Here is a 27,000-nt window from a genome sequence, read left to right as displayed (position 1 = left end):
CTTGGTCTATTCTGTGATTCCATAATTCCATCGCATTTGCTGCCTCCCTGCCTTTCTAACAACTCGCTAAGCCAGTCTTTACCCTTGTCTTTCCCGTTGGGTGTGCTGTATCGCTGGCTTGGTGGCCATCTTCAACTTAGAGGCTGTAGCTGGGAGCAAGTGGGCTCCCTGTCTTGTCCCTGGCGCTTCAGTCCCAAGAGGCAGAGGAGGGGTATTTGCCAAGCAGGATGTAGGTCCTGCTTAACAAATTTGATTTTGTTTTATGACAAAATCACCCACCTAGTCGATCAAGGGAAACCAGCTGATGTGATCTTTTTGGACGTCAGCAAAGGTTTTGACAGTTTCCCACAGGATCGTACTGGAGAAAATATCCAGCATACAGCTAGACAAAAACATCATCCGATGGGTGACCAGTTGGCTGACGGAGGGCTCAAAGGGTTGTGGTAAATAGGGCCACATCTAACTGGTGGATGGTCACTAGGTGTGGAGCTCCCAGGGAGCCCCAAGGCTCCATTTTAGGGCCAGTCCTCTTCAATGTTTCTATAAACCAATTGGGTGTAGGACTAGAAGGTGTTTTGAGCAAATTTGCCGACGACAACAAACTTGGCGGAGATGTGGATTCTGTTGAGGGTGGAAAGGCCATGCAGAGAGATCTGGACAGATTGGAGAGCTGGGCGATCACCAACCACATGAAGTTTAACAAGATCAAGTGTCGGGTCCTGCACCTGAGAAAGGCCAAACCTGGCTACACGTACAGACTGGGTGATGAGATGCTGGAGAGCAGCCCCTTAGAGAGGGATCTGGGGGTTTTGGTTGATAGCAAGTTGAAGATGAGCAAGCAGTGCCATGGCAGCCAGGAGGGTGAACAGTACCCTGGGGTGCATCAAGCATGGCATCGCTAGTCGGTCGAGGCAGGTGATTGTCTTGCTCTACTCTGCGCTGGTGTGGCCTCACCTTGAGTACTGTGTGCAGTTCTGGGAACCACAGTACAAAAAGGACGTGAAACTGTTGGAGAGTGTCCAGAGGAGGGCAACTAAGATGGTGAAGGGCCTAGAGGGGAAGACGTATGAGGAGCGGCTGAGGTCACTTGGCCTGTTCAGCCTGGAAAAGAGGAGGCTGAGGGGAGACCTCATCGCAGTTACAGCTTCCTCATGAGGGGGAGTGGAGGAGCAGGTGCCGATCTATTCTCTTTAGTCACCAGTGATAAGACCCCATGGGAATGGTGTCAAGCTGAGGCAGGGGAGGTTCAGGATGGATATCAGGAAGAGGTTCTTCACTGAGAGGGTGGTTGCACACTAGAACAGGCTCCCCAGGGAAGTAGTCACTGCACCAAGCCTGTCAGAGTTTAAGAAGTGTTTGGACTGTGCACTTAGTCACATGGTCTAAAATTTTGGGTAGACCTGTGTGGTGCCAGGACTTGGACTCCATGATCCTTATCACTTCCAACTTGAGATATTCTATGATTCTATGATTCCATGTTGTAGTCGTGGGCCTGTGTCAGGGCTGACAAGAGTAAGTGCGTTGGGAGTCCTGTCATGATTCCTAAAAGGTTGCGTTGGCAACTCCATAGCGCTCCCTTTTCTGGGGCCAGCATGTTGACAGCCGGGGCTTTGGCCTCCTGCAGTTTGGTGGGAGTCCCTTAGGCTGTTCTTTGTGGTGGGTGTCAAGGGGGAATCGTACTTCTGTGCGTGGTGTTCAATGTTGAGACAGACGATATGGACGTTTTAGAGGGGAGCTGGAGGTGTGCATGCTGCTTGTAGCTGTGGACATGAGGCCCCAGTGGTGATGGTTGCATTGCAAGGATTGGGGAATGGCAAGTGCAGCCCCTGATCTGCCGAGGTGAGTGTTTTGTAGGCTGTCCCACTGGAGCTTGTTGACGAGGATGATGGGGAGGCTGTGTAGCTGGTTATGCAGGAGCCCTTGGGAGCTGACAGGCTGCACCTGCAAATGCTGAGTGTCCTGGCTGATATGGTTTCAATAAATAGCACTTAGTTGAAGACCATTCCCCCTTGTCCTATCATTATCTACCCAAGGAAAGAGACGTTCTCCATCTTTTTTAGAAGACCCCTTTAAGTACTGAAAGGTCTCAAGGAAGTCTCCGCAGAGCCTGCACTTCTCCACGCTGAACATCCTGAGCTCTCTAAGCCTTCTTTCATAGGGGAGGTGCTCAAGGTGGTGCCTCACGAGGACAGAACAGAGGGGGACAATCACGTCCCTCGACCTGCTGGTCACACCTCTGTTGAAGCAGCCCAGGATGCAGTTGGCCTTCTGGGCTGCAGGCGTGCACTGCTGGGTCCTGTCGAGCCTTTGGTCCACCAGAACAACCCAAGTCCTTCTCTGCAGGGCTGCTCTCAATGAGTTCTTCTCCCAGTCTGTACTCCTGACTGGGATTGCCCCGACCCAGGTGCAACACCTTGAACTTGGGCTTGTTGAACCTCATGTGGTTCACATGGGCCCGCTTCTGCAGCCTGTCCAGGTCCCTTTGGTTGAAGAGCATTGAGTGAAGAAAGGAGGAGTGTCAGGCTGGCATCCATTAAGAACTTATTAAGGAAGACTCATGAAAAGGAAGGAGCACAAACAGAAGGGCCGTGGTCAGAGGTGCAAGCAGAGTGACCATCAGCAGCTATGCATTTTGTGTGGAAGATATTCCCAGAGCACGGAGATGAGAGCATCCTCAGTCCATGAAGTGGCTTGCGGGGCATTGTTAGCTGCTGTCAGGGGTGTTGGCATGGGTCCTTACCAGGGGTAGCAGGCTCTTCTGCCAGAGAAGCAGCCCAGGCCTCCAAGGCCAAAGCCTCCAAGGCCAAAGCCTCCGAATCCCCCGGAGGAGATGGGCACTCCCTGGGAGCTGAGGTTGCTGCCCACGGCAGCTGATGCGGAGGATCCAACGGCGGTGTTCTGGGGGAAGGAGCTGAGGATGGGTCCTGGCAGGGTGACCACCACGGCAGGAGGCTGGATGGCGACGTGGGAGTCCTCGCACTGCCTGACACAGGGCTCGTTGCAGCTGTTAGCCAGCGGGGTGGGTCCGCAGGGGCGGCAGATGTCGTAGCAGGACATGTCTGTGGTGTGGAGGGTCCCTGGAAGAGAGGATGTTGGGAAGGTGGAGGATCCTGGGGCGGGAGGAGCTGTGCTGGGGGAGGCCAAGGTAGTGGGAAAGCCTAGGGTGGGGCTGTGGGGAGCATGGCAATGGGGAGGAAGAAGGGCTGCGGAGGCTGGGGACAGAGGGAGTGTGGAGAGATGAAGGAGGGGAGTGGGGTTCAGGCTTACCTTGTTGGGCGCAGGGGAGAAGGCGTCAGGAAGAGTGTGTGAGGGTGTGAGGCGCAGGGCTGGCTTTTATGCTGGTCCTTGAGTGCCCGCGGGGCGAGAGAGCCTTTGCGCATGACAGCATTTGGCGTGAGCTGCTCGTATATGCCAAAACCCATCAAGTAATGAGGTGGGGTGCGTTGTCGTTCCCAGAACTCGACCTTTTCATTTTCTACTGTTGAGTATGTGTCTGTTTGGTTTGGTGGCACATTTGAAGTGAGAATAATAAAGACCAAAGAATAGTTCTTGAAGGTGTGCAAAAGGGCGGGTAGAAGATGCATCCAAGGCATGGAAGAGGTGCTTTGTCATCAGTGAGGTCATGGGTTGGCACTCATGAGGTGTTGTCTGTGGCTTTGTTTTGAGAAGGGGGGCCCATTTGCTGGTATCCCCAGCAGTCTGTTCTGGGCTTCCCAGGTGTCTGGGCATGATGCGCTACCACTTGCATCACGTTCACTCCCTCCATGCCTTTAACCCAACTCAGCAAGCCTATGTTTAGCCCTCGTCTTTCCCATCGTGTGTACTGCTTTGGCGGCTTATGTGAAAAAAAAAAAAAGTGGTGTTTTTGCCATTGGATGTGTTTTTGCAGTGGAAAATTCCACAAACCTTGCATATTGAAAAGTGATTGCACAAGCATGACAGTGGCATGGGAATGGGGAGTATGTTAACGAGATAAGGGGCAGGTGCCACTGTCCTCAGATAAGGAGCACAGCTTACAAAAAGAGGACGAGAAGCGCGAAATCAGTATAAACAAATAATCAGGGCCCTCTTGTCATGAGACGAGAAGGAAAAAGAGAAGGAAAAAGAGAAGGAAAAAGAGAAGTTAATAGCTGGTCACATAAAATTGTACATATATGGTATAATAATAAGCGTCAAGTAGTTTGTGAACCTGTATTACTCAGTCGATGAGGAACCAGGTAGGAATCGAGCATTGGGTAATTGGTAATATAAGGTTATGATATACTTTTGCTGTGCACTCCTGCTTGCAGGACACCTGCCATTGCAATCATGAATAAAATTGCTTCACAGAATCATAGAATCATTAAGGTTGGAAAAGACCTTCAAGATCATCTGGTCTAACCATCTCCCTACTACCAATGTCACCCACTACACCATGTCCCTAAGTACCACATCCCACCTTTCCTTGAACACCCCCAGGGACGGTGACTTCAGCACTTCCCTGGGCAACCTGTTCCAATGCCTGACGACTCTTTCTGAGAAGAAATGTCTCTTAATTTCCAACCTAAGCCTCCCCTGGTGCAACTCAAAGCCATTCTCTCTAGTCCTATCACTAGTTATCTGTGAGAAGAGGCTGACCCCAGCTACCCACCACTTCTTCTCAGGTAGTTGTAGAGAGCAGTAACGTCTCCCCTGAGCCTCCTCTTCTCCAGACTAAACAACCCCAGTTCCCTCAAGTGCTCCTCATAGGATTTGTGTTCCAGGCCCTTCACCAGCTTCGTCACCCTTCTCTGGACACGTTCCAGGGCCTCAATGTCCTTCTTGTACTGAGCGGCCCAAAGCTGAACATGGTACTTGAAGTGCAGCCTCACCAGAGCTGAGTACAGGGGAACGATCACCTCCCTGGTCCTGCTGGCTGCACTATTCCTGATACAGGCCAGGATGCTGTTGGCCTTCTTGGCCACCTGGGCACACTGCCGGCTCATGTTCAGGCGAGCATCAACCAGCACCCCCAGATCCTTTTCATCTGCACAGCTTTCCAGCCAGCCTTCCCCAAGCCTGTAGCACTGCATGGGGTTGTTGTGGCCAAAGTGCAGGAACTGGCACTTAGCCATGTTGAACCTCATCCCATTGGCCTTTGCCCATGGACCCATCCTATCCAGGTCCCTCTGCATGGCCTTCCTACCCTCTGGCAGATCAACATTTCCCCCCAGCTTGGTGTCATTTGCAAACTTACTGAGGGTGCACTCAATTCCCTCATCCAAATCATCAAAAAAGATATTAAAGAGGATGGGCCCCAACACCAACCCCTGGGGAATACCACTGGTGACCGGTCGCCAGCTGGATTTCACTCTGTTCACCACCACTCTCTGGGTCTGGCCGTCCAGCCAGTTTTTAACCCAGCAAAGAGTGTACCTGTCCAAGCCATGGGCTGCCAGCTTCTCCAGGAGAATACTATGGGAGACTGTGTCAAAGGCCTTGCTGAAGTCGAGGTAGACTATTTCGTCCCAACTTGCTTAGACTCTCTGCAGCCCTTGCCTTTCCCATTGGGTGTGCAGTGTCAGTGGCCTAGTGCCCTTCTTGCTTGTAAGGTTGCAGCTACAAGAAAGGATGTTTCATGCTGCCTGGGTTGCAGTCTTGAGTATGCTGAGGCCATGTGGGTTTTCTGGACTCCATATGAAGGCTGGACAGTATTTTTTATAGCTCTCATAGACTGAGTGGGTAATACGCAGTTAGTGAGACTGTGGACCTAGAAAGTCATGGGGACATTGGGTCTGGGACCCTGCAGTATGGGGGAACCATGACAGAACCCTACATGCGTGGGCTATCTACTCTATTTTCATGAGTACTTTTTAATCAGCATTTTTCCAGCCCCACCTGCTCCTCCCTCCCCCCCTTATTTATTTATTTATTTATTTATTTATTTATTTATTTATTTTTAACCCCTGTTTGGGGATTCCTTGCCATTTTGTTCTCAGGGTTTTATTTTATTGATTGATTCTTTTCCCCTCTCTTTTTGGTTGTTTTTGTAAGCCCTTTGGTTGATCTGAAGAATTTGTTTCAACAGGCCTTTCTAACAGGATGGTTGGTTGTCTTTTCTGCTGCAGCTGGGGCCTGTCAGCTGCCTCCTGACTGGAAGGTGCTGGTTGTTAACTGCCTCATGATTGGCTGAGGAGGCCCTGAGGGCTGCAAGTGCCTGGCTGTGCTGAGGGTAGGCTGCAACTGCTGGAGCAGAGGTGGGCGATGACAGGGGGCAGCGGGGCCTAGAGCCCAACCCATGCCATGCAGGGTTGCCATGGCACTGCTGTTGCAGGACTTGGTGCTGCAGTGGCCATGGCCTTGCCGGCAGGACACTCAGGACATGAGGGCCAGCTGCTTGAGCTGAGCTTGAATGTTGAAGAGAGCCTGTCCTGGCTCGGCTGTGTGGTGGTAGCTGCTGGCATGCTTTGGAGAGAGATAGGATGTTTGTGACACAGTGTGGTAAGAGCTCTTTGTCCACCCGCTTACAAACATCCAGGGATGTCAAAGGAAATGAGAAGGGGTTCTTGAAGTGTAAAGCAGTAAAAGGAAGAGTAGGGAAGGCACTGAATGAGGTGGTGGTGGATGACAGAGGACATGGAAAAGGTGGAGGTAGTGAATGTCTTCTTCACTTGAGTCTCCACTAGCAAGAGCAGCCTTCAGGAATCCAATGTCCCAGAGACCAGCGTGAAACTCAGGAGCAAGGAAGATGTCCCCTAGTCAAGCAGCCATACACAAGTCTAAGGGCTACAATGGGATGCACCCAGGAGTACTGACGGAGCTGGCTGATGTCATTGCAACGCCACTCTCAGTAACGTGCAAATGGTCATGGGGAGTGAAGGAGATGCCTGAGGACTGGAGGAAAGCAAACGTCACTCCTCCTTGAAGAAAGGCAGGAAGGAGGACCCGAGGAACTGGAAGCCAGTCAGCCTAACCTTGATCCCTGGGAAGGTGATTCATTTCCAGGCACACAGAGGACAAGAACGTCATCAGGAGTATGGATTCCCAAAGGGGAAGTCATACTTGACTGGCCTGATAACCTTCTGGGCTGAAACAACTGGCTTGGTAAATGACAGGAAAGCAGTGGATGTTGTCTGTCTGCCTGACTTCAGTCAGGCTTTTGACACTGTCTCCCATCAGATTTTTACAGAGAAGCTGTTAAGTATGGGCTCGATGATCAAGCAGTGAGGTGGATCAAAAACGGGGTGAGCAGCCAGGCCTAAGGTCAAGAGTCAGAGATTGATCCCAGAGGAGAATGCTGGGTCCAGTCCTGGTAAACATCTTCATTTATGGTGCGGGTGATGGAGCAGAGCATACCCTCTACGTGGTTCCTGCTGACAGAATGCCAAGGAATGGCTGATCTGCCACAGCATTGTCTTGCCATCCTGAAGGACCTTGACAGGCTGAAGAAACAGGCTGATGGGAACCTCTTGGAGTTCAAACAGGGAAAGTGCCAAGCCCTGCAGCTCAGGAAGAACAGCTCCAGGCACTAGGACATGCTGGGGGCTGCCCATCTGGAAAGCAGCTTAGCAGAAAAGGACCTGGGTGTCCTGGTGGACACCAGGTTGAACACGGGGCAGCAATGTGCCCTTGCAGGTAGGAGGGTTAATGATGTCTTGCATTATATTAGAGGGAATGTTGCCAGCACATCAAGAGAGGTCATCCTTCCCCTCTACTCAGCAGTGGTGAGGCCCAACCTGGGCCTCCTCAATGAGGAAGTGCTAAGAGAGCTTAGACTGTTGAGCCTGGAGAAGACATGGCTCATGAGAGATCTCACATATGTCTACGAATACCTGAAGGGAGGGTGCAGAGAGGATGAAGCCAGGGTCTTGTGAGTTGTGCAAGAGAGGTGCCTGAAGACTGGAAGAAAGCCAATGTCACACCAGTCTTCAAAAAGGGCAGGAAAGAGAACTCAGGAAACTACAGGCCAGTCAGCCTCACCTCCGTTTCTGGAAAGGTGATGGAGCAGCTCATCCTGGAGGTCATCTCCAAGCATGTGGAGGATTAGAAAGTGATCAGGAGTAGTCAGCATGGATTTACCAAGGGGAAATCATGCTAAACTAATCTGATAACCTTCAATGATGAGATGACTAGCTGGGTAGATGAGGGGAGAGCAGTGGATGTGATCCACCTTGACTTCAGCAAGGCTTTTGACACTGTCTCCCATAACATCCTCTTAGGCAAGCTCAGGATGTGCGGGCTAGATGAGTGGACAGTGAGGTGGATTGATAATTGGCTGGATGGCAGAGCTCAGAGGGTTGTGCTCAGTGGTGAGGAATCTAGTTACAGGCCTGTAGCTAGAAGTGTCCCTCAGGCATCAGTACTGGGTCCTGTTTTGTTCAACTTATTCATTAATGACCTCGACGATGGAACAGAGTGCAACCTCCGGAAGTTTGCTGATGACACAAAGCTGGGAGGAGTGGCTGATACCCCAGAGGGCTGTGCTGGCATTCAGAGGGACCTGGACAGGCTGGAGAGATGGGCTGAGGGGAACCTCATGAAGTTCAACAAAGGCAAGTGCAGGGTCCTGCACCTAGGGAGGAATAACCCCAAGCACCAGTACAGGCTGGGGGCTGACCTGCTGGGGAGCAGCTCTGTTGAGAGGGAGCTGGGAGTCCTGGTGGACAGCAGGCTGACCATGAGTCAGCAATGTGCCCTTGTGGCCAAGAAGGCCATTGGTAACATGGGGTGCATTCGGAAGAGTGTTGCCAGCAGGTCAAGGGAGGTGATCCTGCCCGCCTGCTCAGTCCTGGTGAGGCCACACCTGGAGTATTGTGTCCAGTTCTGGGCTCCCCAGTACAAGAGGGACATGGAACTACTGGAGCAAGGCCAGAGGAGGGCTATGAAGATGATTAGAGGACTGGAGCACCTGTCATATGAGGACAGGCTGAGAGAACTGGGCCTGTTTAGCTTGGAAAAGAGAAGACTGAGGGTAGATTTCATCAATGCATATAAATATATGAAGGGAGGGTGTCAAGAGGATGGAACCAGACTCTTTTCAGTTGTGCCCAGTGCCAGGACGAAAGGCAACGGGCACAGACTGAAGCACAGGAAGTTTCATCTGAATATGAGAGGGCACTTCTTTACTGTGAGGGTGAGAGAGCACTGGAACAGGTTGCCCAGAGAGGTCGTGAAGTTTCCTTCTCTGAAGATATTCAAAACATGCCTGGATGCTATCCTGCACAATGTGCTCTAGGTGATCCTGCTTGGCAGGAGGGTTGGACTAGATGATCTTCAGAGGTTCCCTCCAACCTCAACCATTCCGTGATTCTGTGGTGCCAGGACAAGAAGTAATGGACACAAAGTAGAAGACCAGATGTTCTGCGTAAATCTGTAGAAACCTTTTTTACAGTGTGGGTGACCAAGTTCTCCTCCTTGGAGGTACTCAAAAGCCACCTGGAGACAATCCGGGGTAATCTGGTCTTGGTGGTGCTGCTTGAGCAGAGGGGATGAATGAGGTGACCTCCAGAGGTCCCTTCCAACCTCAACCATTCCACAGTACTGTGAAACCAGATGAGTAGGGATGTAAGCTGGTTCTGTTGAAAGACTGTAGGTTGCAGGTAAGTGGGGAAACAGACGTTGGGTTGTCAGTACATAGGGTGTGGTGACTGAGCCAGAGAAGTCTTGGGAAGAAGCAAGAGGTGGGAAAAGGATCCACCTGAGGTATCCGTATGCAAAAGCACAGAGCCTGGGAAGTAGGCAGGAGGAGCAAGAGCCCTGTGTCAGCTCAGAGAACTGTGGCATGATGGGATTACCTGAGGCTGGTGGGACAGCTTGTATGATCGGAGGCCTGCAGTAGCTGCCCACAGACTCTGCGGGAGAGATGTGCAGGGAGGAGGCAGGGGACGGGCTGTTTTGTGAAGGAGCATCCCAGGTCTTTAGAGATGTTCAAAGGGATGGATAAATCGCTGTCTGGGAGTTTGTGGGTGGCCTGCCTTCCTGTGATGCATGTGGATGTTCTGTGCATTGTCCCTCAGGTGAGCAGGGCTTGTTGCTGAAGGAGATGAGGTGAGGTGGGAAGGGTGACTGCCTTTCTCTGTTGTTGGGCGCTGGGGTGACTGACAGGGAAGAGGCATGGGGGATGAATGCCATGCTGGGCTGGGGGCCTGCTGTGAGACAGGTTGGTGACTTTGTGGGGGGTAGAGAAGGGTTTCTGTGCTGGAGGAAGGAGACTTGGAAAGGTGGTTGCAGTGTGAGCTGCATCTTTGTGCCAGAACCCTTGTACCCACTCTCATGCTCAATCCTCGTTGTCCCTGTGGCCATATGGTTGCTTGTGGGCCCTCTTTCCTATTGTGTGTCTTTCCTTTTAGCCCTGGAAATCTTGGAAAAGGCTGTGTGGCCGTTGAGAACTGCAGTTCCTGCTCCATTCATCTTTCTGTGTGAGGCAGCCAGCGGAAGGCTCTGTGGATATTTTTGTGAGATTCCCTTGCAGCCTATTACAGTCTCATCTTGTTCAGGAAAATGTGCAGGAGCCCTAAAGCCTTGAATAGATGAATAGCTGAGGAGCAGGAGAGTGGTTGGATGACGAGTGCAATGCTTCCTGCAGGGCGTTCTTAGCCTTTACATGACACGGGGCATAGGCCATGGCCAGTAATGTTCCCTTTGTGACAATGGAGCTGAGCCCTTACTGTGAAGTCACATTGTTCCTCTCTTCTTTCTTTTCATTGTTTGTTTCTTTGCTTTTCTTTCTGCTTCTGTGGTAACATATCTTAGGAGGGCTGGAGAGTGGTGCTGGGGAAGAGAGTTAGGTGTGTGGTGACACAGGGAGATTGCATCAGATACCTGACCAGATGGTCTTTATATACCCAAGCCATTGTTTGGACAAGTGAAAGGCTTGTGTCATGTTCTGGAAGGAAAAATTGTGCCAAGCTATGCTGGCTGTGGTGAACATACTTCTTGTGATAGGTCTTGGCACCTTGGGGAACTCATTAATAGCTTTCTCCAACCATCCCTGCGTTTATGTTGGGATGGGATTTCTGTGTTAGGCTTGATGGAGTCTGAGCACAAGGCCCTTCGCCATCTGGAATGATGGCCTCTTGAGCCCTGTCTTTCTTGTGGATGAAGTTGAAAGAGTGTTGGGAGAAGAAAGGAAGAGGAGGCATCTCAGAATGCGTTGCAGGATGATTTTATTGAAGAAAAAACATCAAAAAGGAAGGCATACAGAATAAAAGGGACAAATACTAAGGTGCAAGTAGGGCGATCATCAGCTTACGTCCCTTGTGCACAGCAGATTTTCCCAGAGCAAAAAGGTCTTCCTGTACTATGATAAATTCACCAAAAAGGAGGTCCCCAAGGGCTTCTTGCTCTGAGTAATTGCAGCAGAAAGTACTTGACATAGAAGGAGGCACTGTGGAAAGGAGAAAGAGGAAGAAAGAGCCACGAAAAGAAGAACTATGGCTGGTGAGCCCATGTGCCATGAACAGCACAGAGGTGCATCCACAGTCCGAGAGCTGGCTTTCATGGTGTTGGAGACTGCTGTCAGCAATATTGGTGTGGGTCCTTACCAGGGGTAGCAGGCTCTTCTGCCAGAGAAGCAGCCCAGGCCTCCAAGGCCAAAGCCTCCAAGGCCAAAGCCTCCGAATCCCCCGGAGGAGATGGGCACTCCCTGGGAGCTGAGGTTGCTGCCCACAGCAGCTGATGCGGAGGATCCAACGGCGGTGTTCTGGGGGAAGGAGCTGAGGATGGGTCCTGGCAGGGTGACCACCACGGCAGGAGGCTGGATGGCGACGTGGGAGTCCTCGCACTGCCTGACACAGGGCTCGTTGCAGCTGTTAGCCAGCGGGGTGGGTCCGCAGGGGCGGCAGATGTCGTAGCAGGACATGTCTGTGGTGCGGAGGGTCCCTGGAAGAGAGGGTGTTGGGAAGGTGGAGGGTGTTGGGGGCGTGAGGAGCAGTGCTGGGGGAGGCCAAGAGAGTGGGGAGGCCTAGGGTGGGGCTGTGGGGAGTATGGCGGTGGGGAGGCAGAAGGGCTGCTGAGGCTGGGGGCAGAGGGTGTGTGGAGAGATGGGGCTGGTGGGGTGGGCGAAGGAGGGGAGCAGGGCTCAGGCTCACCTTGTTGGGCACAGGGGAGAAGCCGTCAGGAGGAGTGTGTGAGGGTGCGAGGCACAGGGCCAGCTTTTATGCTGGTCCCCGAGTGCCCATGGGGCAAGAGATCCTTTGCGCGTGACAGCAGTTGGCATGACCTGCTCTTGCATGCCAAAGCCTGGCAAGTAATGAGGTGGGGCATGTTTTTGATCCTGCAACACTCAATTTTCACGTCCTTCTCTTGAGGACATGTCCATTTGGCAATAGTGGCACCTTTTACGTCAAAGTAATTATTAGAGGCCAAAGGATTCTTCCTGAAGGTGTATGTCAGGGCGAGCAGAAGATGTGACCCAAGCATAGGCGAGGAGCGGTGTTTTCAGTGAGGTCATGGTGCTGCTCTCATGTGGTGTGATTGCGGCTGTGTTGTGAGGAGGGGCTTCCTGGATGTGCTGGGCATGAGGTGCAGTCACTTCCTTTTATGACAAGGTTACCCATCTAATTGACCAAAGGAAGGCAGTACATGCAATTTCTTTGGATTTCAGCAAACCTTTTTGATACTGTTTCTCACAACATCCTCCTGGACAAAATGTCCGGCACGCAGGTAGATAAATATATAACATAGTTGGTGGACTGTTGGCTGACTGGTCAAGTTCAAAGGGTTGTAGTAAAGGGGGGGTTCATCACGCTTGCTGCAGTCACTAGTGGGGTTTCCCAGGACTCCATTTTGGACCCAGTTCTCTTTGATGTTTTTGCAGATGATCTGGATACAGGACTCAAATGCATATTAAGTAAGTTTACAGATGATAGGAAATAAGGAGTTGCTGTTGTCTCCCTCAAGGGTGGAGAGGCTGTGCAGAGAGATCTTGACAGACCACAGGGCTGTGCAATCACTAGTCATATGAAGTTTAAGAAGAGTAAGTACCAGATTCTGCACCTGGGGCACGGTAACCTGTCCCAGTATATGTACAGACTGGGGGATGAGGTACTGGGGAGCTGCCTCAAAGAAAGGGATCTGTGGCTTCTAGTTGACAGTAAGTTGAGTAATGAAGTGGGGTGTGTTTTCCTACCCCAAATGTTCCCTTTTTGGGTCCTTCTGCTGAGGACATGGCCAATGATCATGGCAGCGCATTTCAAGTGTCAGTATTAAAGACCAAAATATAGTTCTTGAAAGTGCGTGTAAGGCTGGATAGAAGATGCATCCAAAGAAAGGGAGAGGTGTGGTGTCATCAGTGAGGTCAAAGGGAAACCTGCTTTTGATTTTTAGAAAGATGATTTGGACATTTCAGACAGGAATGGGAGGCATGCGGTCTGCAACTCAAAAGGGTGGGTGATATCAAAGCCTTCCACTGTTTAGCCAAGGTGACTGGTTTGCAGGCTGATAGGTGAGTAGTGCATGTTGCTGAGGAAGATGGAGAAGCTGTGCGACTGGATGTACTGAAGTGCACAGGACCTGTCAGGTTGCACCTACAAATGCTGAGAGTCCTGGTTGATATCTTCACAAGGCTACTTTCAGCTTTCTTTGAAAGTTGATGGCGACTGTGTTCCTGAAGATAGGAAGAGACTCATCCCACTCCTATGTTCAACAAGATCCAGAAGGAAGGTCTGGGGAACTGCAGGAAGGTTGGCCTGCCATCAGTCTCTGGGAAGGTGCGGAAGGAAATCCTCTTGGGAAGCATTGCCAAGCACACAGAGGATAAGAATGCGATGGGGAGTAGTCAGCATGGATTTAGAGAACTGAAGTCAGGCTTGAGCCTCCTCAGTGTCTTCTGCGTTGAAATAACTCTCCTGGTAGATGAGGGAAGAGCCGTGTCTGTTGCTTATCCTTGCCTTTAGTAAAGGCTTTGATGCTCCCTCCAATGACATGGCCATTCAGAAGCTGAGAAAGTACGGGTTTCTTTGAGAAAGAGCCGTGGTTGACGATTTGGTGAGCCCAAGATCCAGCCTCATCCTAGAGGTGCAACCCTCATTCCATGTCATTGCTTGCAGCGTCTTGATGGTATCTGTCAGGGGTGGTGGCCATAAAATCCTGATGGGAAAGAGAGTTGTTCAGTGCGTGCTGACTTCTGACCCATGCAGAAGTCCCTTAGTGTGCCCAGGCCCCTGGTTGTGCAAGTGAAGGGCTTGTGTCACATGCCCGAAGAACAGCAGCAGCCCATTGGTGCTGTTGTCAGTGACATACTTGCTAGGAGAGGTCTTGTGTCCCTTTTCATAGACTCTTAGAATTGTAGACTATCTTGACTGTGAGATACGGTAGAGTATCCAGATCCCTGAGGCTCTGAGAGTCCAGCTCCAGACAACATACACAGCAACCTGAGTGCTAAACCAGATAGAATCATTGAATGATTGAATGTTTTCAGTTGGAAGGAATGCTAATTCTATGATTCCTGTAGGCCTGTTTTAATTACTGGAGGGTCTCTATAATGCCTGCCTGGAGCCTTCTCTTCTCCAGGCTGAACAAGCCCGGCTCTCTCAGCCTGTCTTTGTAGGAGAGGTGCACCAGCTGTCTGACCATCTTTGTGTCCCTCCTCGCAACCTGCTCTTACAGTTCCAGATCTGTCTTATGCTGGGGCCCAAGCACTCAACACAGTCCTGCAGGTGGGGTCTGACAAGAGCAGAGTACAGGGGGAGAATAGCCTCCCTCCATTTGCTAGGTGCAATTCTTATGATGCAGCCCAGGAGACGGCTGGCTTTCTGGGCCGCGAGTGTACATCGCTGGCTCACATTGAGATGTTTCTCCACCAATACCCCCAAGTCATTCTCTGCGGGGCTGCTCTCAATCCACTTGTTCCTCAGGCTGTATTCATGTTGGGGATTGTCTCGACCCAAATGCAGGACTTTGCATTCGGCCTTGTTGAACTCCTTGAGGTTTGCTTGGGCCCACCTGTCAAGCCTGTCAAGGTCCTTCCATCCCTTTTTCCCCTAAGGTGCTGGCCACCCCACAGAGCTTGATGACATTCACAAACTTGCTGAGGGCCCGCTCAATACCACCACGCATGTCAGCGACAAGGAGGTCAAATAACACTGGTCCCAGGACAGAATCCTGAGAGAAAGCTCTCCTCACTGGTCTCTATATGTGCACTCAGCTGTTGGCCGCAACTCCTTGAATGTGCTCATCCAGCCAATTAGTTGTCTGCTAAGCGGTCTGTCTGTCAAATCTATGACTCTTCTTGTTTAAAAACCAGGACATATGTAAGAGTGCTGTCTAGCTGCTTCTTGAACAGCAACAGGCTTGGGCCCTGCCGGCCTGCTGAGCCCTGCTTAATGTTGAGTGAAGTTGAAGGAGTGTTGGGAGCAGAAAGGAAGAGGAGACATCACAGGCTGACATGCACGAGAACTTTATTGTGGAAAAAGAGTGCAAAGGCACTCTTCCAAAGCCTCTTGTTTAGTATGAGGCAAGTGGTCTTGCCTTGGTCTTTATTACTGTCACTTGTAATGTGCTGCCAAGATTCTGTGAAACAGACACATCCTAAACAAGAGAAAATGAAAAGGGAGCATTGTGGGAATGACAACACACACCACCTCATTACTTGCCAGGCTTTGGAATGCAAGAGCACCTCACACCAAATGCTGTCATGCGCAAAGGCTCTCTCGCCCCGCGGGCACTCAAGGACCAGCATAAAAGCCGGCCCTGCGACTCGCACCCTCACACACTCCTCCTGACGCCTTCTCCCGTGCGCCCAACAAGGTGAGCCTGAACCCCGCTCCCCTCCTTCGCCCGCCCCACTGGACCCATCTCTCCAGACTCTTTCTGCCCCCAGCCTCAACAGCCCTTCTGCCTCCCCACCGCCATACTCCCCAAAGTCCCACCCTAGGCCTCCCCAATCCCTTGGCCTCCCCCAGCACCGCTCCTCACGCCCCCAACACCCTCCGCCTTCCCAGCACCCTCTCTTCCAGGGACCCTCCACACCACAGACATGTCCTGCTACGACATCTGCCGCCCCTGCGGACCCACCCCGCTGGCTAACAGCTGCAACGAGCCCTGTGTCAGGCAGTGCGAGGACTCCCGCGTCGTCATCCAGCCTCCTGCCGTGCTGGTCACCCTGCCAGGACCCATCCTCAGCTCCTTCCCCCAGAACACCGCCGTTGGATCCTCCGCATCAGCTGCCGTGGGCAGCAACCTCAGCGCCCAGGGAGTGCCCATCTCCTCTGGTGGCTTTGGAGGCTTTGGCCTTGGAGGCTTTGGCTTCGGAGGTCTTGGCTGCTTTTCTGGCAGAAGAGCCTGCTACCCCTGGTAAGGACCCACGCCAACACCATGCAAGCCAGCTCTTCGACTGAGGACGCACCTCTGCGCTGTTCATGTCATGCGGGCTCACCAGCCACGGCTCATCATTCCATGGCACAACAAAGCAAGCAAGCAAGGAAGGGGCCAGCCCATGCTGTCAGGACACATGGCCAACATACCTCCTTCTTTCTTCCTCTTTCTCCTTTCCATAGCACCACCTTCTACGGCCGCTACTCTCTGCTGCAATGCCTTGCTCACTAGCACAATCCCTCGGGAGACCTTCTGGGGCTGCTCCCACCACAGGGTAGGGAGGCCTTGGGGCTCTGGGAAAATCTGCTCTATGCAAGGGACATAGGCTGGTGGTCGCCCTCCAGGCACCTCAGAATGTGCACCTTCCACTTGACGCTCCCTCTTTTTCATGTTTTCCTCAATAAAATCCGCCTGCATCCCATATCCTCAGATGCCTCCTCTTCCTTTCTTCTCCCAACGCTCTTCCAACTTCACCCGACAAAAAGAAGAAAAAGCAGCGCTCAAGTGGCCATTAGGGCCCAAGCCTGGTGGTGTTCAAGAAGCATTTGGACAACGCTCTTACATAGCTCCTTGTCACTAAAATGGAAAGACATGATGGGCCACTCAGCAGACAATGAATTGCCCGCATGGTCACATACCAAGAGTTGCGGTCAACAGCTCGGTGCTCAGGTGGAGACCAGGGAGGAGTGGTGTCCCTCTGGCGTCTCTAGTGAGGCCAGTATGATTTAACAGAGTTGTCCGTCACACGGACACCACACATATGGTGCGAGACTCCTCGTGGATTGAGGATGCACCTTTGTGCCGTCGCTGACCCACCGGGTCTTCAGCTCCACAACCACGGCTATTTCTCTCAAGGCATGAACCAGAGAAGCAAGGAAGTGGGCTATTCCGTGATGTTTGGAAACATGGCCGACTTACATTCTACCATTCTCCCACTTCTTTCCTTGACTTGCGCTGTCTCGTATGTCTGGTTCTCTCTGCTGCTATGACGTGCTCACAAGCCAAACGCCACCAGGGATCGACTCCCTCTCCGCTGCTCCCATCACAGGGCAGGAAGATTTCCGTGCTCCGGGAAAATCTTCCGCGCAGAAGGATGAGGTTTTGGTCACCCTACGTGCATCCAAGACCCCCCGGGGATGTTCCACTTGCTGCTCCTTCCTTTCCATGCGCTTTCCTCAATAAAGTTCTCAAGCATGCCAGCCTGACGCTCCTCCTCTTCCCTTCTTCTCCCCACGTCTTTCCCACTTCCCTCAGTGCAAAGGCAAAGCTCAAGAGGTCATCGGGGCACGTCGAAAAGGGCCACAAGACCTTAAAACACATCACCCAAGACCTACAAGTGCCCAAACACAGGCTTTGTCATGCTAAGTCTCTTCTGCCCATGCTCTCTCAAAAAATTTCCCCTTCTTACACGCCCTACTGCTGCTTCCTTCTGTACTATGATCCTACACCGACACAAGAAACACTATCTCAGAATGGTATAGTCAGGAAGGAAGCTCTTGACACCAGGTAGTACAACTTCCATGGTCAAGGACAGTCAGCAGGCTGTCTAGGACCATGTGCAGTGGCATGCAGCCGCTTTTCAGACCACCCCACTGTTTGTTGGTGTAACCCGTACTTGTTAGATTCTCTGTGAGCATTTCATGGGAGCAAGCATCAAATCCTTTACTAAAGGTAAGGTAAGCAACAGCTTTTGCCCTCCCCTTGTCCACCCAGCAGGTCACTTCAACGTAGAAGACACTGAGAAGGCTCAAGTATGATCTGCTCTTTGTAGATCCATGCTGACTACTCCCCATCTCTTTCTTATCATTCATGTGCTTGTCAGTGCTTTCCAGGAGGATTTATTTCAGAACCTTCCCAGTGACCAATGACAGAACAACCAGCCCGCAGTTTCCCAGACCTTCCTTCTTCATCTTGTTGAACATAGGAGTGGGGTGAGTTTCTTCCAGTTTCCAGGTCCTGTCCCAGTCGCCATAACCTTTCAAAGATAATTGAAAGTGGCCTTGTACAGACATCAGCCAGAACCCTCGGCATTTTTGGGTGCAACCCATCAGGTCCTGATTATTTATGCACATCCAGATGCACAACCTACACATCTGCCTCTGCAAGAAGCTCTGCTCACCTGAGAGACAGCCTGCAAAACACTCACCTCAGCTGCCCTCAGGCAGGCCTTGCCATCATTCCACCCTTTGGAATGCAAACATCAGCACAAGGTCTACTAATCTGTATGCCTCCAGCTGCCCTCTGAAATGTCCAGATCCTCTTTCTGACCATCAAACACGGTGCAGAAAAATAGCTGTCACCTTGACACTCACCCTAAAGGCACTCACCCCCAACACCCGGGCTCCCCAGCTGGCCCTTCCTCACAGTTCCACTCCCTCGGCCTCTCCAGTGCCAACCACCCTCTCGGGAAAGAGTCTTTCCCTAATATCCAAGCAGAACCTCCCCTGACACACCTTCAGGCTGTTCCCTCGGGTCCTACTGCTGCTCACCAGAGAGAAGCGCCTGTCCCTCCGCTCCCCTCGTGAGGAAGCTGTAGGCTCCGGTGAAGTCTCCTCTTCTCTGGGCTGAACAAACCAAGGGACTGCAGCCACTCCTCGTACATTTTGCCCTCTAAGCCCTTCATCACCTCTGTAGTGCTCCTTTTGACAATCGCTAAGAGTTTTATGTCGTTAGATTGCGGTGACCAATTCTGTACACAGCACCTGAGGGGAGGCCACACCAGTGCAGAGTAGAGCGGGACAATCACTTCCTTTGACTGGCTAGCAATGCTGTGCTTGATGTAACCCAGATCCAGGGTTGCCCTGTCTCAGATGGGGAATTCGCCTGTTGCCCTCATTAAATTTCATGCTGTTGGTCATAGCCCAGCCCTCTAATTCGTCAACATCTATGTGCGAGGCTCCTCTACCCAAAATGGAACCCATGGGAACCCCCATAGTGACTCCCTGCTGGGCACAGGCAACCCCATTTACAACTATACTTTGAGTCTGACCAATCAGCCAACTGCTCAACCATCACATTACATATAAGTCTAGCTATATGCTGGACATTTTGTCCGGAAGGACATTGTAAGAAATTTTATCAAAAGCTTTGCTGAACTCCTAAGAGATTACACCTACTGGTGGCTACACATAGTAAATGAGAGGGGTAACCTTGTGATAAATAATAATACCAGCACCTCACGCCCAGCAAACCTGGTAAGCCCAGACCAGCCTGCACTATGGCAATGCCAGCAAATAGGACCCCCTCCTCACAACAATGTAGCTGCAAACCGCATCGCACGAGTGACACGCCATGACCTCACTTCATGACACCCCACCTCTCCTGTGCTTTGGCCGCGTCTACTGACTGCCCTCAAACGCACTCTCCATGCAAATCCATCCAAAGAGCCACCCTCACTTAAAAGCTGCCGCCAAGGCCACAGAGACACATCTCAACAGGAGAAAATGAAAAGGGTGCGTTGTGGGAAGGACAACACGCCCCACCTCATTACCTGCGAGGTTTTGGCATGTAAGAGCAGCTCACGCAAAATGCTGTCACGCGCAAAGGCTCTCTCGCCCCGCGGGCACTCAAGGACCAGCATAAAAGCCAGCCTTGTGCCTCGCACCCTCACACAATCCTCCCGACGCCTTCTCCCCTGCGCCCAACAAGGTGAGCCTGAACCCCGCTCCCCTCCTTCATCTTTCCACACGCCCTCTGTCCCCAGCCTCAGCAGCCCTTCTGCCTCCCCACTGCCACGCTCCCCACAACCCCAGGCCTCCCCACTCTCTTGGCCTCCCCCAGCACTACTGCTCACGCCCCCAACACCCTCCACCTTCCCACCACTCTCTCTTCCAGGGACCCTCCACACCACAGACATGTCCTGCTACGACATCTGCCGCCCCTGCGGACCCACCCCGCTGGCTAACAGCTGCAACGAGCCCTGTGTCAGGCAGTGCGAGGACTCCCACGTCGCCATCCAGCCTTCCACCGTGGTGGTCACCCTGCCAGGACCCATCCTCAGCTCCTTCCCCCAGAACACCGCCGTTGGATCCTCCGCATCAGCTGCCGTGGGCAGCAACCTCAGCTCCCAGGGAGTGCCCATCTCCTCCGGGGGATTCGGAGGCTTTGGCCTTGGAGGCCTGGGCTGCTTCTCTGGCAGAAGAGCCTGCTACCCCTGGTAAGGACCCACATCAATGTCCCAGACAGCAGCTTACAATGTCCTGCAAGCCACTTCATGGACTGAGGATGCTCTCATCTCTGTGCTCTGGGAATATCTTCCACACAAAATGCATAGCTGCTGATGGTCACTCTGCTTGCACCTCTGACCACGGCCCTTCTGTTTGTGCTCCTTCCTTTTCATGAGTCTTCCTTAATAAGTTCTTAATGGATGCCAGCCTGACACTCCTCCTTTCTTCACTCAACGCTCTTCAGCCAAAGGGACCTGGACAGGCTGCAGAAGCAGGCCCATGTGAACCACGTGAGGTTCAACAAGCCCAAGTTCAAGGTGTTGCACCTGGGTCGGGGCAATCCCAGTCAGGAGTACAGACTGGGAGAAGAACTCATTGAGAGCAGCCCTGCAGAGGAGGACTTGGGTTGTTCTGGTGGACCAAAGGCTCGACAGGACCCAGCAGTGCACGCCTGCAGCCCAGAAGGCCAACTGCATCCTGGGCTGCTTCAACAGAGGTGTGAGCAGCAGGTCGAGGGACGTGATTGTCCCCCTCTGTTCTGTCCTCATGAGGCACCACCTTGAGCACCTCCCCTATGAAAGAAGGCTTAGAGAGCTCGGGATGTTCAGCCTGGAGAAGTGCAGGCTCTGCGGAGACTTCCTTGAGACCTTTCAGTACTTAAAGGGGTCTTCTAAAAAAGATGGAAGAGGACTCTTTACTCATGTAGATAATGATAGGACAAGGGGGAATGGTCTTCAGCTAAAAGAGGATAGATTTAGACTAGACATTAGGAGGAAATTCTTCACTGTGAGGGTGGTGAGGCATTGGAAAAGGTTGCCAAGACAAGCTGTGAATGCCCCACGGGAGGGACTCCAGTTGGAGCAGGGACAGAGAGGGACCACGAAGGAGCGGTGGACACGAAGCGACAAGGACTGACTGCAGCCCATATTGCCCATTTCCTATGCCACTTCAGGGGAGGAGGTGGAATAGGGTGGATGGGGGTAGATATCTTTAGTTTGTTTTTTGTTTCTTTCTCACTGTTCTAGCTTGTTAGTAATAGGTAATATGTTTGATTAATCTCCCAGTGCTGAGCCTCTTTTGCCCGTGACTATCATTGTTGAGTGATCTCCCTGTCCTTAACTCAACCCTTGAGCCCTTTTCATTGTCTTTTCTCCCCCTTTCCCTTTGAGGAGGGGGAGTGAGACAGCAGTTGTGGTGGAGCTCAGCTGTCCAGCTGGGTAAAACCACCACACCTGGCAAGGATGTCACCAACATAACCACGAGCGGGCACCGCCTGCACTTCCAGCACATCACCCAAGACCTACATGTGCCCAACCAAAGCCTTGGGCATGCTAAGGCTCTTCTGCCTGTGCCCTCTGAAACAATCTCCCCATGTGAGCACACCCTTGACCTGCTTTCTTCTGCAACATGATCCTACACCTTCACAACAAACACTATCAGAGAGTCATATGTGTAGGACATCAGTCAACTCTACGTAGAAGACTCTGCGGAGGGTCATACTTGATGTGCTCTTTATAAATCCATGATTATTGAATTTATTATTGATGCTCCGAAGGCCTGTGCTGCTTCTCCAGCAGAAGAGCCTGCTACCGCTGCTAAGGACCCACACCAACACCCCTGACAGAAGCCTCCAAGACTGTGCAAGCCACTTCTCAGACTGAGGATGCACCTCTGTGCTGTTCATGGCGCATGGGCTCACCAGCCTCGGCTCTTCTTCTCAGGGAACTCCGCACTCTAGCAGGGAAGGGGGCCAGTCCATGCTGCCTGGAAACATGGCTGAAGGATGGCCTACTCCTCTCTCAATTCCTTGTTCTCCTTCCACCATCTTCCATGTCCAGTACTGTCCACTGCAATGGCTTACTCGCAGCCACAAACCCACCCGGCACCTCCCATGTGCTGATTCTATTGCAGTGCAGGAAGACCTTGGGGCTCTGGGAAAATCTGCTGTACCATGGGACACAGGCTGATGATTGCACTGCTTGCACCACAGAACAGGTCCCTTCTACTCTGCACGCCTTTGCACTCTTCTTTTCCACAATAAAGTTCTCGTGCATGTCAGCCTGTGATGTCTCCTCTTCCTTTCTGCTCCCAACACTCCTTCAACTTCACTCAACATTAAGCAGGGCTCAGCAGGCCGGCAGGGCCCAAGCCTGTTGCTGTTCAAGAAGCATCTGGACAGCACTCTTACATATATCCTTGTTTTTAAAATGAAGAGTCAGAGGTTTGACGGACCACTTTGCAGACAACAAATTTTCTAGATGAACACATTCAAGGAGTCTGCTCGATTCCCAGGTAGAGACCAGAGGGGAAGCTTTCTCTCAGGGGTCTGTCCTGGGACCAGCATTATTATACCTCTTTGTTGCTGACATGCACAGTGGTATTGAGCAGGCAGTCAGCAGGTTTGTGAATGTCACCAAGCTCTGTGGGGTGGCCAGCACCTTAGGGGAAAGGGATGCCATCTGGAAGGACCTTGACAGGCTTGACAGGTGGGCCCAAGCAAACCTCAAGGAGTTCAACAAGGCCGAATGCAAAGTCCTGCATTTGGGTCGAGACAATCCCCAACATGAATACAGCCTGAGGAACAAGTGGATTGAGAGCAGCCCCGCAGAGAATGACTTGGGGGTATTGGTGGAGAAACATCTCAATGTGAGCCAGCGATGTACACTCGCGGCCCAGAAAGCCAGCCGTCTCCTGGGCTGCATCATAAGAATTGCACCTAGCAAATGGAGGGAGGCTATTCTCCCCCTGTACTCTGCTCTTGTCAGACCCCACCTGCAGGACTGTGTTGAGTGCTTGGGCCCCAGCATAAGACAGATCTGGAACTGTAAGAGCAGGTTGCGAGGAGGGACACAAAGATGGTCAGACAGCTGGTGCACCTCTCCTACAAAGACAGGCTGAGAGAGCCGGGCTTGTTCAGCCTGGAGAAGAGAAGGCTCCAGGCAGGCATTATAGAGACCCTCCAGTAATTAAAACAGGCCTACAGGAATCATAGAATTAGCATTCCTTCCAACTGAAAACATTCAATCATTCAATGATTCTATCTGGTTTAGCACTCAGGTTGCTGTGTATGTTGTCTGGAGCTGGACTCTCAGAGCCTCAGGGATCTGGATACTCTACCGTATCTCACAGTCAAGATAGTCTACAATTCTAAGAGTCTATGAAAAGGGACACAAGACCTCTCCTAGCAAGTATGTCACTGACAACAGCACCAATGGGCTGCTGCTGTTCTTCGGGCATGTGACACAAGCCCTTCACTTGCACAACCAGGGGCCTGGGCACACTAAGGGACTTCTGCATGCGTCAGACGTCAGCACGCACTGAACAACTCTCTTTCCCATCAGGATTTTATGGCCACCACCCCTGACAGATACCATCAAGACGCTGCAAGCAATGACATGGAATGAGGGTTGCACCTCTAGGATGAGGCTGGATCTTGGGCTCACCAAATCGTCAACCACGGCTCTTTCTCAAAGAAACCCGTACTTTCTCAGCTTCTGAATGGCCATGTCATTGGAGGGAGCATCAAAGCCTTTACTAAAGGCAAGGATAAGCAACAGACACGGCTCTTCCCTCATCTACCAGGAGAGTTATTTCAACGCAGAAGACACTGAGGAGGCTCAAGCCTGACTTCAGTTCTCTAAATCCATGCTGACTACTCCCCATCGCATTCTTATCCTCTGTGTGCTTGGCAATGCTTCCCAAGAGGATTTCCTTCCGCACCTTCCCAGAGACTGATGGCAGGCCAACCTTCCTGCAGTTCCCCAGACCTTCCTTCTGGATCTTGTTGAACATAGGAGTGGGATGAGTCTCTTCCTATCTTCAGGAACACAGTCGCCATCAACTTTCAAAGAAAGCTGAAAGTAGCCTTGTGAAGATATCAACCAGGACTCTCAGCATTTGTAGGTGCAACTTGACAGGTCCTGTGCACTTCAGTACATCCAGTCGCACAGCTTCTCCATCTTCCTCAGCAACATGCACTACTCACCTATCAGCCTGCAAACCAGTCACCTTGGCTAAACAGTGGAAGGCTTTGATATCACCCACCCTTTTGAGTTGCAGACCGCATGCCTCCCATTCCTGTCTGAAATGTCCAAATCATCTTTCTAAAAATCAAAAGCAGGTTTCCCTTTGACCTCACTGATGACACCACACCTCTCCCTTTCTTTGGATGCATCTTCTATCCAGCCTTACACGCACTTTCAAGAACTATATTTTGGTCTTTAATACTGACACTTAAAATGCGCTGCCATGATCATTGGCCATGTCCTCAGCAGAAGGACCCAAAAAGGGAACATTTGGGGTAGGAAAACACACCCCACTTCATTACTCAACTTACTGTCAACTAGAAGCCACAGATCCCTTTCTTTGAGGCAGCTCCCCAGTACCTCATCCCCCAGTCTGTACATATACTGGGACAGGTTACCGTGCCCCAGGTGCAGAATCTGGTACTTACTCTTCTTAAACTTCATATGACTAGTGATTGCACAGCCCTGTGGTCTGTCAAGATCTCTCTGCACAGCCTCTCCACCCTTGAGGGAGACAACAGCAACTCCTTATTTCCTATCATCTGTAAACTTACTTAATATGCATTTGAGTCCTGTATCCAGATCATCTGCAAAAACATCAAAGAGAACTGGGTCCAAAATGGAGTCCTGGGAAACCCCACTAGTGACTGCAGCAAGCGTGATGAACCCCCCCTTTACTACAACCCTTTGAACTTGACCAGTCAGCCAACAGTCCACCAACTATGTTATATATTTATCTACCTGCGTGCCGGACATTTTGTCCAGGAGGATGTTGTGAGAAACAGTATCAAAAAGGTTTGCTGAAATCCAAAGAAATTGCATGTACTGCCTTCCTTTGGTCAATTAGATGGGTAACCTTGTCATAAAAGGAAGTGACTGCACCTCATGCCCAGCACATCCAGGAAGCCCCTCCTCACAACACAGCCGCAATCACACCACATGAGAGCAGCACCATGACCTCACTGAAAACACCGCTCCTCGCCTATGCTTGGGTCACATCTTCTGCCTGCTTTGACATGCACCTTCAAGAGCAATCCTTTGGCCTCTAATAATTACTTTGGCATAAAAGGTGCCACTATTGCCAAACGGACGTGTCCTCAAGAGAAGGACGTGAAAATTGAGTGTTGCAGGATCAAAAACATGCCCTACCTCATTACTTGCCAGGCTTTGGCATGTAAGAGCAACTCACGCCAAATGCTGTCACGTGCAAAGTCCCTCTTGCCCCGCAGGCACTCATGGACCAGCATAAAAGCCAGCCCTGCACCTCGCACCCTCAAAAACTCCTCCCGACACCTTCTCCCCTGTACCCAACAAGGTGAGCCTGAACCCCACCCCCTTCCACCCCATCGGGATAAAACTCCACACGCCTTCTGCCCCCAGCCTCAGCAGCCATTCCTCGTCCCCACTCCCGTGCACCCCACAGCCCCAACCTAGGCCTCCCCACTCCCTTGGCCTCCCCCAGCACCGCTCCTCACGCCCCCAACACCCTCCACATTCCCAACACCCTCTCTTCCAGGGACCCTCCACACCACAGACATGTCCTGCTACGACATCTGCCGCCCCTGCGGACCCACCCCGCTGGCTAACAGCTGCAACGAGCCCTGTGTCAGGCAGTGCGAGGACTCCCGCGTTGTCATCCAGCCTCCTGCCGTGCTGGTCACCCTGCCAGGACCCATCCTCAGCTCCTTCCCCCAGAACACCGCCGTTGGATCCTCCGCATCAGCTGCCGTGGGCAGCAACCTCAGCGCCCAGGGAGTGCCCATCTCCTCCGGGGGATTCGGAGGCTTTGGCCTTGGAGGCTTTGGCTTCGGAGGTCTTGGCTGCATCAACGGCGGAAGAGCCTGCTACCCCTGCTAAGGACCCACGCCAACACCCCTGACAGAAGCCTCCAACACCATGAAAGACAGCTCTCAGACTGAGGACGCACCTCTGCGCTGTTCATGGCACGCGGGCTCACCAGCCGCGACTCCACTTTCCACAGCACAACAAAGCAAGCAAGCAAGGAAGGGGCCAGCCCATGCTGTCAGGACACATGGCCAACATACCTCCTTCTTTCTTCCTCTTTCTCCTTTCCATAGCACCACCTTCTACAGCCGCTACTCTCTACTGCTATGACTGGTTCATAAGCCAAATGCCACCATGGATTGACCCCATCTCTGCTACTCTTCTCAAAAGCACAGGAAGTTGTCAGTGCCCTGGAGAAATGTGCTGTAGACAAGGGACAGCAGCTGGTGGTCACTCTAATAGCACCTCAGACCCTGGCGTTTTTATTGGTGCTCCTTCCTTTTATTTTTTTCCCCCTCAATAAAATCTACCTGCATCCCATCCTGACATTCGTCATCTTCCTTTTTTCAACCCAACGCTCTTTCCACTTCACCTGCTACTAAAGCTTTGCTCAAGAGGCCATCAGGTGGGGTTGTAAAGGGCCACTGAACCTCCCCTCTCAAGGATGTCATCACCAACAACACCGGTGGGCACCAGCTGGTTTTCCAGCCCGTCATCCAATACATACAGATGACCAAACTAAGGCTTGGGCA

At 51.9% G+C, this 27,000-nt stretch overlaps 4 protein-coding genes and 1 pseudogene across 4 annotated transcripts; 3 read left to right on the top strand and 2 right to left on the bottom strand.

The window, feature by feature from the left end:
• Positions 1-2,736: 2,736 nt before the first annotated feature.
• Positions 2,737-3,422, bottom strand: LOC118257953 (feather keratin 1-like; annotated as a pseudogene).
• Positions 3,423-11,497: 8,075 nt separating this feature from the next.
• LOC118257952 (feather keratin 1-like) lies at positions 11,498-11,818 on the bottom strand. The gene has a single exon (XM_035566411.1). It carries the CDS (start codon positions 11,816-11,818, stop codon positions 11,498-11,500), a length of 321 nt encoding a protein of 106 aa, XP_035422304.1.
• A 4,116-nt stretch (positions 11,819-15,934) lies between these two features.
• LOC118257929 (feather beta keratin-like) lies at positions 15,935-16,255 on the top strand. The gene has a single exon (XM_035566393.1). It carries the CDS (start codon positions 15,935-15,937, stop codon positions 16,253-16,255), a length of 321 nt encoding a protein of 106 aa, XP_035422286.1.
• A 3,853-nt stretch (positions 16,256-20,108) lies between these two features.
• On the top strand, positions 20,109-20,432 carry LOC118257951 (feather keratin 1-like). The gene has a single exon (XM_035566409.1). It carries the CDS (start codon positions 20,127-20,129, stop codon positions 20,430-20,432), a length of 306 nt encoding a protein of 101 aa, XP_035422302.1. The 5' UTR covers positions 20,109-20,126.
• A 2,373-nt stretch (positions 20,433-22,805) lies between these two features.
• LOC126913181 (uncharacterized) lies at positions 22,806-26,320 on the top strand. Its single transcript, XM_050708791.1, has 3 exons — positions 22,806-23,185; positions 25,693-25,764; positions 25,975-26,320. Exons 1-3 carry the CDS (start codon positions 22,806-22,808, stop codon positions 26,318-26,320), a joined length of 798 nt encoding a protein of 265 aa, XP_050564748.1.
• Positions 26,321-27,000: the final 680 nt, after the last annotated feature.

This window comes from Cygnus atratus, chromosome 2 (genome assembly GCF_013377495.2).
Source record: "Cygnus atratus isolate AKBS03 ecotype Queensland, Australia chromosome 2, CAtr_DNAZoo_HiC_assembly, whole genome shotgun sequence".
Lineage (NCBI taxonomy): Eukaryota > Metazoa > Chordata > Aves > Anseriformes > Anatidae > Cygnus > Cygnus atratus.
This window is presented reverse-complemented; position numbering and strand designations above follow the sequence as displayed.

Excerpts from the sequence above, each read along its gene's own strand:
- LOC118257952 (XM_035566411.1), bottom strand. The coding sequence starts at position 11,818 with ATGTCCTGCTACGACATCTGCCGCCCCTGCGGACCCACCCCGCTGGCT.
- LOC118257929 (XM_035566393.1), top strand. The coding sequence starts at position 15,935 with ATGTCCTGCTACGACATCTGCCGCCCCTGCGGACCCACCCCGCTGGCT.
- LOC118257951 (XM_035566409.1), top strand. The coding sequence starts at position 20,127 with ATGTCCTGCTACGACATCTGCCGCCCCTGCGGACCCACCCCGCTGGCT.
- LOC126913181 (XM_050708791.1), top strand. The coding sequence starts at position 22,806 with ATGCACAGTGGTATTGAGCAGGCAGTCAGCAGGTTTGTGAATGTCACC. Across the intron at positions 23,186-25,692 it reads AGGGAGGCTATTCTCCCCCT|GCACTCATGGACCAGCATAA; the intron begins GTACTCTGCTCT and ends CTTGCCCCGCAG. Across the intron at positions 25,765-25,974 it reads TCCTCCCGACACCTTCTCCC|TCCAGGGACCCTCCACACCA; the intron begins CTGTACCCAACA and ends AACACCCTCTCT.